Consider the following 17353-nt stretch of genomic DNA (forward strand, 5'->3'; position numbering starts at 1 on the left):
TCAGTTGTACTCATGCAAGTGGTGATGTGTTTGTTTTTTTCCATGTCTGTTTCCCTCATGCTCTATTTGGTTGCTTTCCAAAGAAATCTGGTTGTGATCTTTGTGCAAAACAATACTTAGACTATCGACCTGGGCATGAACCAGCAACATTTGTGTTGTGCTATTAGTGACTCAAATTATATTATTAAAGAAAGGTGAATATTTTTAAATTAAGGTAAATATTTTAAATGATATGTAATTTAAACCCAATATGGAAATATTCATACTGAATGAACTATAATTCAGGGATTCTTTCAGAGATAGCTGTGTTATTGCCTTATAGGAATAATTATATGGAATAATCAATGTGCAGAACAAAATAAGGTTGCATTAAAATGATGACACATGTTTTGTGTTTGGATAGAAATATATAAGCTGTGAGTTTACTGTCATGACATCATGACATGTTATATCCTATCCTATCCTTTCCTATCCTATCCTATCCTATCCTATCCTATCATTATATTATACATAATTGGTATGGGAAAAGAACGATGTGGTAGCCTAGTGATGAAGATGCTTGCCTCCCATTCAGAAGATTGAGAGTTCAATCCTAGGTAGTGGCAGATATTTGTCTCCTAGTGCACAAAGAAAAAAAATATATACTGTATGCTGTGACCCGCATAAGGTCAGGAAAGGTATCTGGCCAATAAACGCTCAGTTCCATCCATTTGCCCCAACTCTACCCTAAATAAAGGAATTACAGGGTGGTAAAAAGGAAGGTTTTTTTTAAAACTGGTATGATAAAAAGCAAAGATATGTTCTGGACTTACCCTTAGGAAAAGTCTGTGTCTGCATCTGTAGCCTTATTTTTACTAGGTCAACTGGGCAACCAATTCCTACTGAGAAAGCCCCAGTTACCATGCTTGCTAAAGTTATATCTGTGAGTGCAGGAGGATGATTAGGTATCCCATAGCGATGTTGGCAAATAAACCTTTGGGTACTGCTGAAGACACCAAATACCAATGAATTATAAGCAGCAATGCTGATTAAAGGGAAAGACATTCCCTTAAAAAAACCAGTAACCTGCAAGAAAAGTAAAATAGGATGTGAATAAGATTCCACTGGAGTTGGGCAGCCAATAACATAAATAACATTTATTTCATTGCCCCTTTAAGACCCAAATGACAACTTTTCAATAGCTTTTTTATTCTTGCTGGAAAACTTGTATTCCACATTCTGGACATGGCCTTATATTTTTAGTTTTTGAAAATCTTATCTGTCTCTCCATTAAGATTTTAAATTAGCAAATTAGAGGAGACTCTGAAGGGCACAGAACATATAAAATCTAAGAACTGAATATTGCTAATGACAGATGTTAGATGAATTTTGCAGTCAATGCACTTTAATAATGGAAAAGAATTGATCAATTATAGTTCTGACCACATCTGAAACAGAAAGTGTTGTTTATATTAAAATGAAAAAAAACCAGTTTAATATACATAGTTAGACATGAAATTTCTTTCTAGAGGTAAATGAGTAGAGAGATCTTGAAGGGATTGAGAACTGATAGAACCACAGCACTGAGTTAGTTTCTATATCTAGCACAAATAGGTTGCCTATGAGTGTTGTGTAAGAAATTCTGCTCTGGTCTGCTCCATTGTCCACAGGCTGGACTTAATGAGAACAAAAAGTACGTGGAAAGTTGATGAAACATAGAAAATTATAATGAGTTAATGAGCTACAATAGGAACAATATAGAGAATATAAGAAACAGATTTCTTGGATTCTAGTAAAAAGACAGATTATGTAGTTACTAGGGAACTTCTAGTTTTCATCCAGACATCCCCTAATTATATTGGGGGATATATTGTACTGGGGGATTATATATTAACTTATTAATCAATGTAGAACGTATCTAAGAACTTCCCTAACATAATTTTTATGACAAAGCAGAATGTACATTCTTGTGTAGGGTCTCTGATTCGTAATCCATAAAACATTGATGTACTTAGGAAGAGGTGCTCAGTGCTAGAAACTATAGTGTTGTTTTCAACAACAGACGTGGGAAAAATGAATATGTTCCTAATTGTCCATATTAATGATCTTTAAACAGTCACTACCATTTTGTACTATATGGCATCATTATATATTCTCTTGTGCTTCTTTAACTTTCCTTTTTCTCTTCATCACCCGTGCTTTCTTCTGAAGAGACCCAAAATAAAGGAAGTGGTAAGAAAAAGAAAGGGGAAAAATACATACTGTATGCTTATCTTTATAAACCTTCTGGCATTACAAATACTATATATTAGAAATATATAGGTATTAAAAGCGGAAAGCACAAAAACAGACTTCTGTTAATTTTGTTAAGCACCAGGAATTCTTACTTGAAATATTAGCAGATCTTTCTGAATTCTTTTTGTAATTCTTTTTGTAGTACTCCAGAAATCATATTCTTTGACATTCTTGTTGAAGGCCACTGTCAAGCTCTTGGCAATCCACTTTTATAGAAAGCAAGATTCTCCCAGAGTTTCTTTTAATAAGATTTATTGAAAGAGAACAGAACAAGGTTACAGAGATCTCAGCTACTGGATTGCTTTACCTTAAAACCTAATTAATAGCCACCTAGTTAAAGTAGAGTTTTTCAGTCTTTTACTAACAACAACAACAACAAATCTGTATAAATTGACAAGGAAGGTATGATCTTAATTGATGAGAGAATATCCCACTGGCCAGAATGTCACTTTACCTTAGGTTTTTAATATATCATTATAACCATATTCTAAGATGACAGGGAAACACTTGGCATGGAGGACTACACAAATAATATTGTTTGAAAAAGTTTTGTTTCTTTGATGTGTTTGTGTTTTTGTGATGAAGAATATTTACCATAAGAAGAATTGTCCCTTAACAAGGAGCAGAAAAATGCATTTGGCGTGAATTTTGTGAGCTGATTAAGAGAGCAATGAAATTCCAAAAACTATCCCAGCATGATTCCAAATGTTGGAAAGTGAAACATGTGTGAAACCAGAGTCACAGCGGAAGAAGTCCCAAAATGCAAGAAAAATCAACACACATGGTTTCCAACCCCTCTCCTCTACCCAACTGCATGCAATGTGTTTGAAATAAGATGAATGGTTTATAAATACATCAGTAATAATTACAGAAAGATGGTAGGATGACATGTAGAAGTTGAATGTAGAAATTGAATCTTATAATATCATATTACATGTTAAAAAAGAATAGGTTAGTTGGAAAAAGAGGGTTAATGTTATAATCAGATATTGATGTATATATACCTAAAAGCATGATTTGAGTATTTCAATAAATTATGCCAACAGAGTACAATAGAGTACTGTAGAATACCAAAGATCAGTCTCAGTAATGAAAAGCAGATTGTATCTTTAGAAGCCAAACTCAATGAAGCATGGATCATGGAATTAGAAGGGGCAATTTAAGCCATCAAGTCTAGCTGCCTGCTGAAAGCAGAGTCCGAATTAAAGTAACGCCATCAGAAGGATGCCTAGCCTCTACTTGAACTCATTAGTAAAGGGGAGTCCACTTCTTTATGGGGAATTGATTTTACTTCTAAGAATTTGTCTTCTGGAATTTAATCGGATAATATATTCCATGTCTCATGCTCTGAAACAACAGAGATGTTCAATGTCTTCTATGTGTCATTCTTCCAGGTATTCAAAGCATGTTATTAAATCCCTCACAATCTTCTCAAGACTTACTATTCCTATTCCTTCCATTGCTTTTCATGGGACATTTTCTCAGGACAACTTTATAGGGGAAACCTTGTTTTGTTTGTTTACTTTCATGTTTATACTTCTTTTATTTTTCTATGTTTTAATTTTGTTTTGATGAGCTTTTCCTTTTTTCTTATTGTTCAAGCAGAAAAATATATCTTCCTGACAATCAACCAACCAAACAGTCATATAGTACATACTGAAGACACAATTCCATTTCAGTGAGGAAGAACAAACTACCTAAAATAAAGAAAATCTGATAGCAGAAACTTATAGAGCATGTCAGGAGAGTTTCACCTCAGAGTGAATTTAGTTATATGAGATACTCTTAAGAGTAAAAGAAAAAAGAATGAAAAAGATGCATTTTAATATCGGGGGGGGGGGGGAAACCAGACATGGATAGAATGTATGGACAAGTAATAGTTATTGTTCTATTTAAGGTAAAATAAAAGGCTTTCAATTCCTCTTTTATCAACAAGTCTGCCTTTTGCATAAAATGAAGGCAAAAACACAATAGGTATATTGTATGATATTTCCAAACTGGAAAGGGAAATGTTTTATGGATGTTCATGATACGAAAGAGGATAAATTTCTATATTTAACTATTAAACTACAGTGTGTGGAGTTTACCTTATGTGGAAAACTTGATTGTGTTTTGTTTATTAAGGATTGCTAATATAGGTATCTTAATATCTGAAGCAAGAAATCACGGGTGATAGAATGGATTTATTTGCTGCCCCTGACTTTCAAATGAGGTAATTCACCTTAAGTTTAGAAATAATCTTTCTATCATTCTCAACTGTTTATGGTAGGGGCACACTGCCTCAGAAAATAATGAAGATCTTTGGGATGCTCTTCAACTGTAAAATAGGTTTATGATTCTTGTTCTAAAATACTAGTTAGCCAATAGTGAGGAAAGGTTAGGAGCCTTCCAGATGTGACATTATTCTACAGACACATATCACTTAGCAATAGCACTTAGATTTATATTGCTTCATAGTGCTCTACAGCCCTCTATAAGCAGAGTCAGTATATTGCCCCCAACAACCTGGATCCACATTTTACCAACCTTGGAATGATGAAAGGCTGAGTCAACCTTGAGCCCCATCATGGTCGAACTCCAGGCTGTGGGCAGAGTTAGCCTGCAGTATTGCATTCTAACCACTACACCATCACAGCTCCACATACACCATTATTATTAATATCTTTGAGTGGATTCTATTTTCCTTCTGCTTCGGTTGCATGATTTGACCAAAACTATTGTAACTAAAGCAGGAGAAAGCTGAAACATGAAAGAGTGCTTGCAGCCAGCAATAGTGGCGTGTGGAGGAGAAACATCATATTCCTTTGATTAGATCTAAACACCTGTCTGGGAGAGCCCACAGTCTGCACTGCAAAATGCATGCCAGAGTACTTACTGCATGAGTAAGAATGTCAGAAGAGAGCTGAGAAAACATTGTTCAAAATCCCACTTATCCATCAACTGGTTATAATCTCTCTTACAGTTGTAATGAAAAGATTGCTTGACTTACTGTATCATAGAATATTCATTTTATATTTACATGAATACTCATGGAATTAGAATACATACTAAAACTACATGAGTTTCCTAGAGAACGAGGAATTAGCTAATATCAAAAATATTAATAAAGAAGCACATTATACTTTGCTCCTTCATGTATTTTGGACATTCAGAAATCCTGATGGATGGAAACAAGGCATAATATACGATATCAATATAACTTCAAATCCACATTAATTATGAAAGTTTTTTGGGGGGGAAGAAAGCTGTCAATATACAAAAAAAATCTGAATTGTTTTCAGTTCTTCAGAATTTTTCATGGACGATTTACCTAGATTGCACTTGTCATCGCAGAGATTTTGAAGGCCATAAATGTTTTACTTGACAGACAATATACAAGCAAAATAGCAAATCAGAATCAAATTTGGGTGTTCTTACTACATGGTCTGAACACTGATGTGCCATCAGTACATAAATTTGTTGATAAAAATACTAATAGGTGAAGTCTTCCATTAATATTGGGAACAGTACAAATGGTATTAACCATGACATAGAATTTTTTTAGTTGAAGCTTTCTCTGAACCTTTTAGATGACTTGTCTGGAGACAAAGCTTATAAATTAATGCACATCAAAAACTTCCCTTGTTCTCTGCACAGGCATATTTCAGATACAAGAACATACTTACAGCTTCATTTTTGTATATAGTGCAGACACAGTTAACTGTGTTTCCATAGCCTTGCCCAGCTTGTAAGCGAGTCTACAGAAGAATACAATTATGAAATGCAATTACTGAGAGCACACATTTAACAGACAAAGAACACTTGTATTTTACTCCAATTTATGCTTTGTTCCAAAAGAGGAGAAAACAAGAAAATGTGTATTTTATCAAGTGTCGGCCAAAGATAACAAGTGTATATAACAGCTTAATCTTCATTGTCAGCACACTCTGCAAATGAAAAACATGGACCCTGAGTGTTATGCAAATTTACCTGATTTATGATTATCATCTTCCTAACTTCTTTATGCACACTTCTGATTCAGAATAATCCGGCTTTCTTAAATATTATGCTTAAATGTGTCTTATGATTGGTAAGTATCTCTGCATGTAAACAATGCAGAGTAAAACAATGTCATTTCTGCAATGTAGAATTTTGTAGAATCTATAGGTTTTGGGAACTCCATGCATTACCCTTCTGCATAGAATAGCTGGATTAATTACATTTAATTAAATTTTACAGAAACAGTTTCCAAGCAAACGCCTGATGGTCTGAAATTAGGTGGTCATCTCTGTATTGGACAACAAAGTCTGGACACCATTCATCCGAGGACTCTTGTCTTGGGCAGGGTGTTGGATTAGAAGGCATCCAAGGACCCTTCCAATCCTATGATTCTATGATCCTATACAGTTATTCATACTCTATGCACATAGCCACCACTTGATAGATGATCTCTATTGTAATCCACTATTCCTAAAATTCAATTGAGGAAAAAAACTCCATTTATTATTTATTATAAAAATACATTTAATAAAATCAAGACATGACATGGATTTCTGGAATTTTATAAAAGCCCAACTAAAAATCCCCGTGGGGTATATGCTTCAGGCAACATCCCACATATATTCTCCGCTACATAATTGCAAATTATGATTGCTCCTATTGGAAAAGATTTGTATTGAACTCGATTTGTATTGAACTCACTACTTTTTATAGTAACTAGCAGGGTATCTCTAGCTATGAGTCTTACACAGTCATAATCTGAGACTGAACTTGCAAATCTTATGCTTTGCTATTGAGTTTTGCTCATGTCCAAGAGCTCTAACAAAGCCCTGTGCCAGAATTAGTGCTATTTAATGTATTGATTCATGGTTTGAAAGGAAGAATAGAACGCACTCCTAAACAGCTCATTCCAAAACAAGAATAATTGCCTTACTTGGGCAGAAAATAAAATGTGCCCTCACACAAAAGGAAAAGATAAGAATCAAATACATTATCAAAAGAAATACAAGTAAAGTGATTATGAGAAATTCATCTCCCATTCTTTCATTATTGCTTTAGTATGCCACACCTCATAGCTTGAATTGATAATATGCTTGAATACCATGTTTGGTTTTATTTGTAACACAAAGAAATGTTTACTGTCAGTACAGTCCTAATTTAAAAATGAACTAGTGAAAATGAAAACAGAGTCAATGAGGGCTGGAAAAATAAAAACGGTGTCAGGTGGAAGTTTATAAAGCCAACATAAGTAGGGGGAGAAAATCTGTTCTGTTAGATGACCAATATAAAGTTATAGTGCAGCTATAAATAACATAAGTCTTCTTAATCACAAGAATCATATTAAAAAATCTTGAAGCGCTTGCAGATTAATATTTCAATCCAATAATCGAGTGCAATGAGCCCTACCAATCAGATTTGCAAATGGAAATGCTTCAACATTGGAAGTCTTTAAGAAAAGATTGGACAACCATTTGTCTGAAATGCCATAGGGTTTCCTGCCTGAGCAGAGGGTTGGACTAGAAGACCTCCACCGTCCCTTCCAACTCTGCTATTCTATTCTGAGCCCTACCAATCAGATTTGCAAACAGAATGCACATGAGCCCTACCAATCAGATTATTTGCCATGACTGACATTCTTGCAAATGCATATTACCCCTCTTTCTTTTGTCATATGCAGAATAGCAATAATGAGAACGAGAAGTGGTTTGTACTCTTGGTGGAGAATCTGGCTCCCCAAGTCTCAACTTCCCATGGGGCACCGGTTTGAAAGGAAATACTCCTGAAATATCAGCAAGGATTACAGCACAGAGGCTGAAGAAATGCCACTCAGCAAGCAGAATACTGCCAGAAGGTTTTGTTCCCTTTTTCTTACTGAAGAGAAGATTGGCTGGCATGAGAGTGTCTCTCTCTTAAGCATCCTAGTTTCTGCAGGGACAGCTCACAATAATATTGTCTGAAATTGAGCCTGGAAGGGTTGGACAGAAGTTTCATTATCAGAATGTCTCCCCGACCTCTGTAGTCAAGAATCATTTATCCTGGGACATTCTGAAAACAAATTCCTTATTCGGAGTGGCAAATAATTGCGAGTTAGGGCTGATCCTTTCAATGAGTGCAAAATTGGCTATTTTAGAAAAGTTTGATTTAGAATAGGAGACCCAGTTCAAGTTCCTATTCAGCCATAAAACTCTTTTGGTGAGTTTGGGCTCATCACCAACTCTCAGCCTAATTTATCTTAGAGAATTATTGTGAGGATAAAAAGGAGGCCTACGTATTTTAGCTTCCTTGGATAAATTGTGGGAAAGAAAAAAAGAACCGCTTTCTCAGCAAAATCACTTACTAGCAGCCATTGCAAAGCCTGTAAACTTCTATCCCTCCCTCTACATATAGACTGGTGTATCACTGTGATAGGAACAAAAGTGCCATGTAACCTTCACAGTTGGGAGGACTACCTTAGCAGATGTGCATTTCATTGGTTTTGCAACAAATATCTATACTGAGGTGTATCACCATACTAATCAAAATACATACAGAGTTTTGGACCTTGATAGCTCTTCTGATAAGCAAATTTGATATAAACTTAATGAATTCCCTGAAAGAAGAAAAAAGTTGATGATAGACAGATAGACAGACAGTATAAATGGTTGTTTTAAACATACAAATGTCTGGATCTTATCAAGAAATGCCACAATGTATCTATGGAGAGAAAAATCCACTAATAAGTCTTATTAGCAGGAGGTCAGTAGTGATAAGGAAAATGTACTAGGCAGCCAATCAGCTTGAGATATTGGAGAACTACATAGCAAGCTTGTTTCCTTTTGTTTCCACTCCGTTTGTTGCCCTATCCCTGAACCCCCACCTTGCATTATAAAGGAGAATGTATGTGGGCTATGGCTTTCTTGCTGTCCAGATATCTGAAAGAGAGAAGCAGCCAGGAAACCTCAGCAACAAAGGAGGCGAAACAGCGCCAAGGGGCTTCGTTGCTCAGAGTGGGTGGTCTGGGTTTAGGCCTAGACAGATACTGGCACCAACTCAACTAATTAGTGATCAATGTTATTTGTGCACTGCTGCTTTTGCAATGACAACATATTGGAAAAAGTAAACTTATCACCCCCACCTTTTTGTGTGTGTGAGAGAGAGGAATACCTCACAAAATGTCTGTATAGGGTATTTGCAGTAGTAAACATTAACTACTGCACTGCGGTCTATGCCAAAAAAAGCAGAACATTTTTTTTAGGAAGCAGGTTTGTTATTCATAAGATCAACAGCATAATAACTATGAAACCCCAACACCCCACTCACCCATCCACCTTCAAAACCAATCCAGTGTAGCAGTGTTATAATCCAGGTTATATATAAACTGCTTTCCAAATTCTTCTCATTCACTGACCATCATGTTATTTTCTTGTTTATTGAAATCTGGCATGTTTCTAACTGGGCTCAAGGTTTTGCAAAGAGTCAAAGTACTCACTTCGAGCATGGTCTCTATGCCTTATTTGTTGATTTGAAGAGACTTGCTGTACTAGGACATAATCCACATTCAAATACACTGAGCTATTCAGCACAGCTCTCCGCTCTCATTCCCTTATTCCTCAGGATGCACCTTTGCTACTTAATCAGTAAGTACTGAATTACTCTATGACTCTGCTTCTTAATTCACTCTTTAAGATCTTTCCCTTTCCCTTGCTGATTTGGAAATGGAACAAAGCTGCCTAGTTGCCGTTCCCAAGCTGCATCAAGATCCAATAGTAAAGAAGGGGCCAGCTTGACAGTTGTATTGAACGATGTGTGGCTTGTTTCTTGGCTGTGCCCAAGCAAAAGTAGGAAACGTAGCAAAAATGTTCCCACAAGGTCTATTGTTGACTCCTAGCACGCGCTACCAGCAATGACAGTAAAGCCATCCATTTGGCAGAACTGGAAAGCACATATTCCTTTAATACTCCCTTCCAGACAAATTCACGGACAGCACAGCAAATTGTAAATACACAAATGTGATTAGTTCTTTGGCACAGTTATTACAGGAAAGGGGAGCATTCAACCAAAGACTGTACTTTGGCACTTTTGTCTTTAAAATCCTCCAAGCATACAGAAGCACAATCCTATTCATGGGAACCTAGTAATTGTTACATATTGCATCAGTGTGCACCACGAAGTGTATGAAGCCATGAATGAAGAAAATAAACTGCTTGTTACAATCTCAGGACTTATTCCCACATTAATAAAAGTTTCCTTCTAATCCGCTGTGCCATCCAAATGCATCAAAGTAATTCTTCAGTTGTACCATAATACATCCAAATAAACTGTTGGTGACAGGGTGCTAAATCGAGAATCTGAATTCTGATGGAATATACTTATTCAGAAGTCAACTTCTTCATGGGTATATTTAAATTATAACTACTACTGTAAAAAAAAAGTTTCACATAACTACAATAACCTCCCAAAAGGAATAACCTTCCAAATAAAAATCCCAGTTTCAATATAACGTAAACTTAATCCCCGGCAGAAAGGGGGCAATAAAGGTTTATTAATTTTCTAGAATATAGGCAAGATCACTCTGGGCTTATCTGTACTCTGCATTGTCAGTATTTTTTTTAAAATAGTCCTAAGTATTTACCTTAGTAGCAGATTCCCCCCAATTCACCTAAAAGTAGTAATCAGATACTACACATGAGCTTTATGAATGTGCTCTATAATTAAACCAGGACAGAATTTTTTTGGTTATGTTAATCACACAAAATATGCCCTTCCAGAGAAAATATCTCCGTTCTCCCTAGCGCTAAATGATTTATTTACACGTGTAAGAGTGCATTAAATATACACATACATACGCTAACCTTTACTGTGTCCAAAGGATGTCCCACGATAACACCTGCAGCTCCTGTAATTTAAAATAATAATTAAAAGAGTTTTGTGAAAAAGAAAACAACAACAAAAGAACATTTTTCTATCGACGCCCAGCATTTGTGTCACCATAACTAATCACAATTCTTCCTTGTTCAGCTCCCACTGTCAGAATTATGTGACCTATGAAACAATGGGAGCCATAGATGGGCAGTAGAGAACCACAGAGGAGCCACTGCAAATCAGCTCCCCAGCAGTAGTTTCCACCTAAGCTCTAAGGACTAGGAAAGAAGCAGAAGTTACTATTGTGGAGGAACACATGGCTTTTAAGGCCTGTGTGAGCTCGTTTCTTCTAGTTATGTTGTCTCTAGGATTCTGCTTACCAGAAATATATAGATTTTTTTTTTATTCCAGAGGGTTTAATAACACAGTGTCAGTAACCAGATTCAGAAAATTTGCACAAAGCATGACTTTAAGAAGGAATTGCAACTTTGCTACTCAACATGATTTGAAAATTAAACAAAATTAGATGCTGGCTTCAGCTACCCAACTTTGGAACAAGGAGGAAGGTTATTTTCATTGATTCTTTCTCCCACCTACAACATTTTCTGCCATCTCCAGTGCTCATTTGGAGAGCCACTCCGGTGATCAGGGGCAAAGAGCAAATTTTAATTCACTGCAGGAAAGTTTCCTAAATAAAATTCCATTGCTTAATTTAATTCGTTCTTTCCTTTTTTTTTTCTTGGATTCATGATTCAGGTAATTTGCTGGATAATGTTTAATCTATTAGTAAGCCTTAGAAATGACTACCCATCATTTTAATTAAAGAATCTGAACTGGTTTATTTAGCTTTTTCTAATCTGATCTATAACAGTGTGTTGTTTTTTTTAGTATGGGAATATAGTATGTTTATTGTATAATATAAAGGATAACCCCCAAGGTAGACACATTTCTATCATAAGGCATGCTCTGAAAAGGAGATGTTTATTTCTGGCAATATGAGTAAATGACATTTGTAACGGTTGCTATCTGTACTGTAAAGGTGATAAGTCATTTACATTTTCCAAAGTATTCATTCCATTAGCATTTACAACTTGACAGTATTATTGTTCAAGGAGTCACCAGATATTAAGGAATGTGATCTGTCTAGATTGACAGGTTGTTTGGTTGCAGATGTTTCATTAGTCAACTAGATAACATCATCAGTGCTTATGAATGTGGGGCTTGCTTCCTGTTTATATATAGTAGCTTGCCCAGCCATCATTGGTGGTGGTGTGGTTTTCTCCTCGGTGGTTCATTGATTAGAGTATTGTGTTGTTCTTGATTGTTTGTCTGGTGATAATCCCTGCTTGATGGCTGATTCGTCTGAAGGCTGAACTTCTAGACTTTCCCTAGCAGCAACCCAGAACACCAGAAAAAGGAAACAGACTGTACAATGTCTTCCAACAAAGTGGATAGTACACAATTTTATCAGAAAATGCCTGGCCTCTCAACCCACTATAGCACAACTAACACGAGCTATAAAAAAGGAAACACTGCCATACATTTAAAACACCTTAGAAACTACTAACAGATTATACAACCACAAAGTATCATTGTAGCACACAAACCAACTAAAGTCCTACAAAACATATTAAGTAAGTCAGAAGACCTAGTAGCCCACGAAATAAAAACAGAATGTTATACCCACATTTTAACTCCATTCAAAAGAGACAATAAACACCTAAGAAGGAAATAAACCACAATACATTCTCTCCAACAACTAATACCCAGATAAAGAGGGACTAATACTAGATTGGTTGTTATGCCTGCTTGTATATGTATTTTAACACTGTGTGGGGTCTCCGAACTTGGTGACTTTAATACTGGCTGCAGAATTCTGAGAATTAAAGTCCACAAGTCTTAAAGTCACAAGGTTTGAAGAGCCCTGGTATAATGGAAGGGCATGGTAACCTGCTCTCTGGGCTGATTGCCTTTCAAGATGTTGACAAAGTATGTCAGAGTAGAGAGGATTGTCTTGAAGCAGTTTAAAGTTAAACCAGCATAAATACAGATCAGGAACGGATGAGAGTGCTGTGTGTAATATAGCTTGAGTCAAAAAAGGCAAACATTATTTTCTTCTTCCTCCCAAAAGCAAAAGAGCCTTTGAATCCCTACTTTCCATACTTGTATATGGGACATCTGCTTAATGAATAGAAGAAACAGAAAAATAGTAATTTTTCATTTGCTAAGACTATCATCACTCCAGATTTCTCTCCTAATTATCTTCTACATTCACTGCAGTCCAACCCAAGTACAGTCTGGCAAGTTCTGCTAGAACCCTACATAAATTGCAACCAAAGGCAATTGGCAATTTATAAGAAGTTTTCTTGCAAGGACTGTTAAAGAATGAGTTACAGTGCTTGCTATCCTGAAGCCACAAGCCAAGTGATTATGAAGAAAGCCATGGGTTTTCACCTAGGGGTTTAGAATAAGTCACTGTGAGTCTTCCATTGGTCATTTAAATTGCACTGACAAGATCTTAATGTCAGACTTTATAGATAAAGAGCATAAATTACTATTTTCCAGTATTAATTTAAAGAACAAAGGATAACCAGTGGCATAAAGCATGTTTGACAAGATGCAATACTTCTCAGGTGAGAAGATTAAGAGAGAATCAAGTGAACAAGACCATATATTTTTATATGTAAACTTTATTCAACCACATGTGATAATAATTGTCTCTCCCTCCAGAGTTATTTTATTAAGGGAGCAAGTTCATCAAGTAATGGAAACTATGCAGAGACATATTTATCATGTTACCATGTACAACTCTACTTTTTATATATACTCCATTGAAACTCAATATACTCCATGGGTGATGCCAATGTGTAATTCTGAGTTGAAGAGAAGAAATATGCAGACATTCAGAAAACATAGTAAATAGAGTCAGGACTAAAATTAGGATAGTTAACTCCCTAGAAAATAGAAGTCCTGGAAAAAAATTGGAATCCTTAGACCATAATATAAAAACCAAGGCTAAATAACAGAAAAGCAGATATTATAAAAGGCTGCTGTATCTCAGCAAGATGTATAGATAGTATTAGATAATTTTAACTTAACATTACAGGTAGTTCTTGTTTAGTGGTCACAAATGGGACCAGCAACTCAGTTCTTAACCAAAGCAGTCACTACATGAAACTGCAATTGTGTTTACGATCTTACTTTAGCTTTCCTTTGCTTTACTGATCTGTAAAGGTCATAAATGCAAGGATTGGTCATAAAGTTACCCATGTCTCCTATTTCTAAATGTGGTAAATGGGAATTTTAATTCACATTTTGTCACCAGAGGTACTGATATTATGACCATTCCATGGAAATAATGGGATTTTCCAAAAAATCTCTATCCCATGGATGCCGCTCCATTTGAGCACTCTGCAAATCTATATGTGTATGGATTCAATTATGCAAAAATCTCTCCTGAATCACTGATAACAGAAGGGGATGTGTATAACTGAAAAATAGAAGTGTATTCCAAATCACAATTTAAGAGTGTCATATTTCTCAACCTGCACTGCTGTGCAATATTAAATGTTTATTGAATATGAAAATGAAGACATCAATACAAAAGTGGAGGAGTAAAACTTCACAGTTCCCATTAAATTTAATGTTGCAAATAGCCTATATATTTTTTGGAAAAGTTCATATATTGAAACTAAACTAAAATGGTAAAGGAAAGGTATTAAAAATTGACTATAAACAAGTTAAATTTATCAGAATCACCCAGAATATATCTTACCATGCATCATAGGTGAAACATCTTTACAGGATGGATTTCCAAATTGAAAATGCCTTAATCATGGCATGTTATCCTGTAGTATTACTTTTTGAATTAACTATTCTATTAATACTCTGAGTATTGTATGTTAAGATCAAAAAGTTACAATCTGTACAATCTGTAACTATGCAACAAACTTATCTTTTTCTGTTATGTAATAACCATGATATAACTTGGGAATTTAGGAGCTGTCACTTATATATGCTGCTTGCTACTTGCATTTATAACCTTAACTTTAAAGGAATGTACTTCATAATAGAGGAGTATATGGCTGGGAGATCATATAATGGATATACATATGCCTTGTAATTCTTCCTTCAATACAGACCTGAACTACAGAAGATGAATTGTGATTGCCAGGTGATCACTCTGTTGTCATTCTCCAGGAGTTATGGAGTTTAGAATCCATAAGAGCATTAGTTTGTCAATAAGCTGGGGACCAGTAGTGAAAGAGACAGATAATGTTGGTATTTGTCCACATTTTCTTATCTTGATCTCTAGTGAAACCAACAGCTCATGAAAGGAGTGGCTGTAAGGAGGTTTCTGAGTGGCCAATATTAGACCAGCTGTCTAAACATCAGGATCTGACTCCACAGCTCAATTAATTAGGAGATCTCTGTTGAATCTTTATTAGAGGCATGAGTAAGATGGGGAAGGAACCTGAGTAACTTTCAATTAAACTTAATCCTGTTTGTTTGTGTTTTCCTCTCCTGAACCAACTGTGATTTATGGATCTAGTACCTTCGAAAGATCACAAGATTGAATGTTCATAACAAGCAATTACCGCTTACTTCAGAATATGTTTTCTTCAGTAATTGGGTAAATTATACTCACAGAACCATACAAATGGCTGAGAAATGCACTGAACTCTATGTGTGCAAACTGTTAAATTCAGAATGGTTTATCATCCAGCTAAATCTGTGCCCCTTTTTAATGCTCCTTCGTTGTATTATCATATTATTTCCACATGAATCACTTACCTCCTACCCATCCAGCTATAAAATCATCCAACTGAAAGCTGCCCGTTTTACCATATCTTAAGCATTCCTGTTCAGTTTTAGTCTTGGGTGATGTGGTTACATTCATCTCCTTCAGCACCAGGCAAGCAATAGAAGAGAGTTCTCAATGTGCCTCTTTTAAATCTGTTTTTTTTTTTTCTCCTATTATGACTGCAGAGCAGTGGTTTCTTTGACAACTTTCAACAGCCTCAGAACTCAAACAACTCGATTCCAGTCTCTGTCTCTCTTCCCTGCAAAAGTGCCTTCAAAGCATAAAGTGACCTCATAGTCACAAAGCTTAAAGGGACAGTACAATAAGAACCACAGGTTCCAGAAGTCACTCTAGCATGTTACTAATTAAAGGCAGATAGCTAATCTATGGTCAACATAGAAAATAATAAACTCTTTATGTCTTGTATATTTGGTCTGTAACCAAACCAAACCAAACCAAAATTGTATATGTGGAAACTAAATTGTTCAGAGTGAAAGCATCCAAGTGACTACAGTATTTCAGAAGAATGGTGATGAAAAGCTATTATAACCTGAAAACTGTATGATACTCCTCCTTAGGATGAGTTTACAATGGACGAAACAGAACTACGTTGCTGGAACAGCAACTGCTATTAGAAAAGAGTGAGCCTTCATTCTTTAAAACTGTTCTGTTGAATTGAGGATCCTTTAAAGCAGATTTTGAGAATCACCAGGAAACTGAAAGGATGGGGGGGGGGAGAGATGAAAAAAAGAGTTATTGTGCAATGGAAGATGTAGCCAAAACATTGAGAAGATGTGATATTTTAATAGTATTTTCATAGGAACTGGAGGGGAAAAAAGCTGTATCAAGACAAGTTGGGTTAAATAATAATGGATTCATTTGTTTTCTTACTCTCCATGGTACTCTCAGAAGTTTTCTCTAATGCCAAAGTTCAAAAGTTTCTCTAATGCCAAAGTTCAAAAGCAGGAATAATCTTTCTGTCCTGCTTCCATAGACTGACACAGGAAAATGATGCTGGCGTCATTATGACTTTTGTGGGTATAGCCACATTTTGGCAGCTGAATAACTTTTCCCAGACTTTCCTTGCTGTTGAATCAAATGCTTGTTTGTGGCATATTTGATTGTTGGTTTCTTTACTGTTGATCATCAAAGGCAGAAGATACCCACCACTTCAGAATCTTCATTGTCAAAAGTTATATCTAGATTGCCATCATATATGACATACTTCATTATAAAATGGTGGTCTGAACTTTGCTGTACCCGTCACCAAGTTTACAGTCTTACATTTTGTAAACTTATAAACTCAAGATTTGTATTTTCTTGCTGCTGGTGCTGCTGATTTTATACATATAAACTGGTTGCAGGGTTATTTGAGCTGAAGACTTGAATCAAATCCTTTAATGCAGATCAAAGTTAAAAAATTTAAAGTCCCATTACATTTTGTGCAGCTGAATT

At 35.7% G+C, this 17353-nt stretch overlaps 1 protein-coding gene across 3 annotated transcripts in view; it reads right to left on the minus strand.

Annotated features, from left to right (window-relative positions):
* Positions 1-16183, minus strand: part of SLC25A48 (solute carrier family 25 member 48) — a 32029-nt gene extending 15846 nt beyond the window's left edge. Inside the window, exons 1-4 of one of the 3 annotated variants that reach the window (XM_039334861.1) lie at positions 15889-16183; positions 11085-11128; positions 5940-6011; positions 813-1065 (exon numbers count right to left, since the gene is read on the minus strand). In XM_039334861.1, the coding sequence (XP_039190795.1) occupies positions 813-1065; positions 5940-6011; positions 11085-11128; positions 15889-15994 (475 nt within the window). In that variant the 5' untranslated portion in view covers positions 15995-16183. Of the gene's footprint in view, positions 1-812; positions 1066-5939; positions 6012-6243; positions 9531-9721; positions 11058-11084; positions 11129-15888 lie in introns of those variants that run through there. The other 2 variants (XM_039334863.1, XM_039334862.1) reach the window with 2 other exon arrangements.
* Positions 16184-17353: the final 1170 nt, after the last annotated feature.

This window comes from Crotalus tigris, unplaced genomic scaffold, assembly GCF_016545835.1.
Source record: "Crotalus tigris isolate CLP2741 ecotype Arizona unplaced genomic scaffold, ASM1654583v1 scf7180000017638.2057652, whole genome shotgun sequence".
In the NCBI taxonomy this organism is placed as follows: Eukaryota; Metazoa; Chordata; class Lepidosauria; order Squamata; family Viperidae; genus Crotalus; species Crotalus tigris.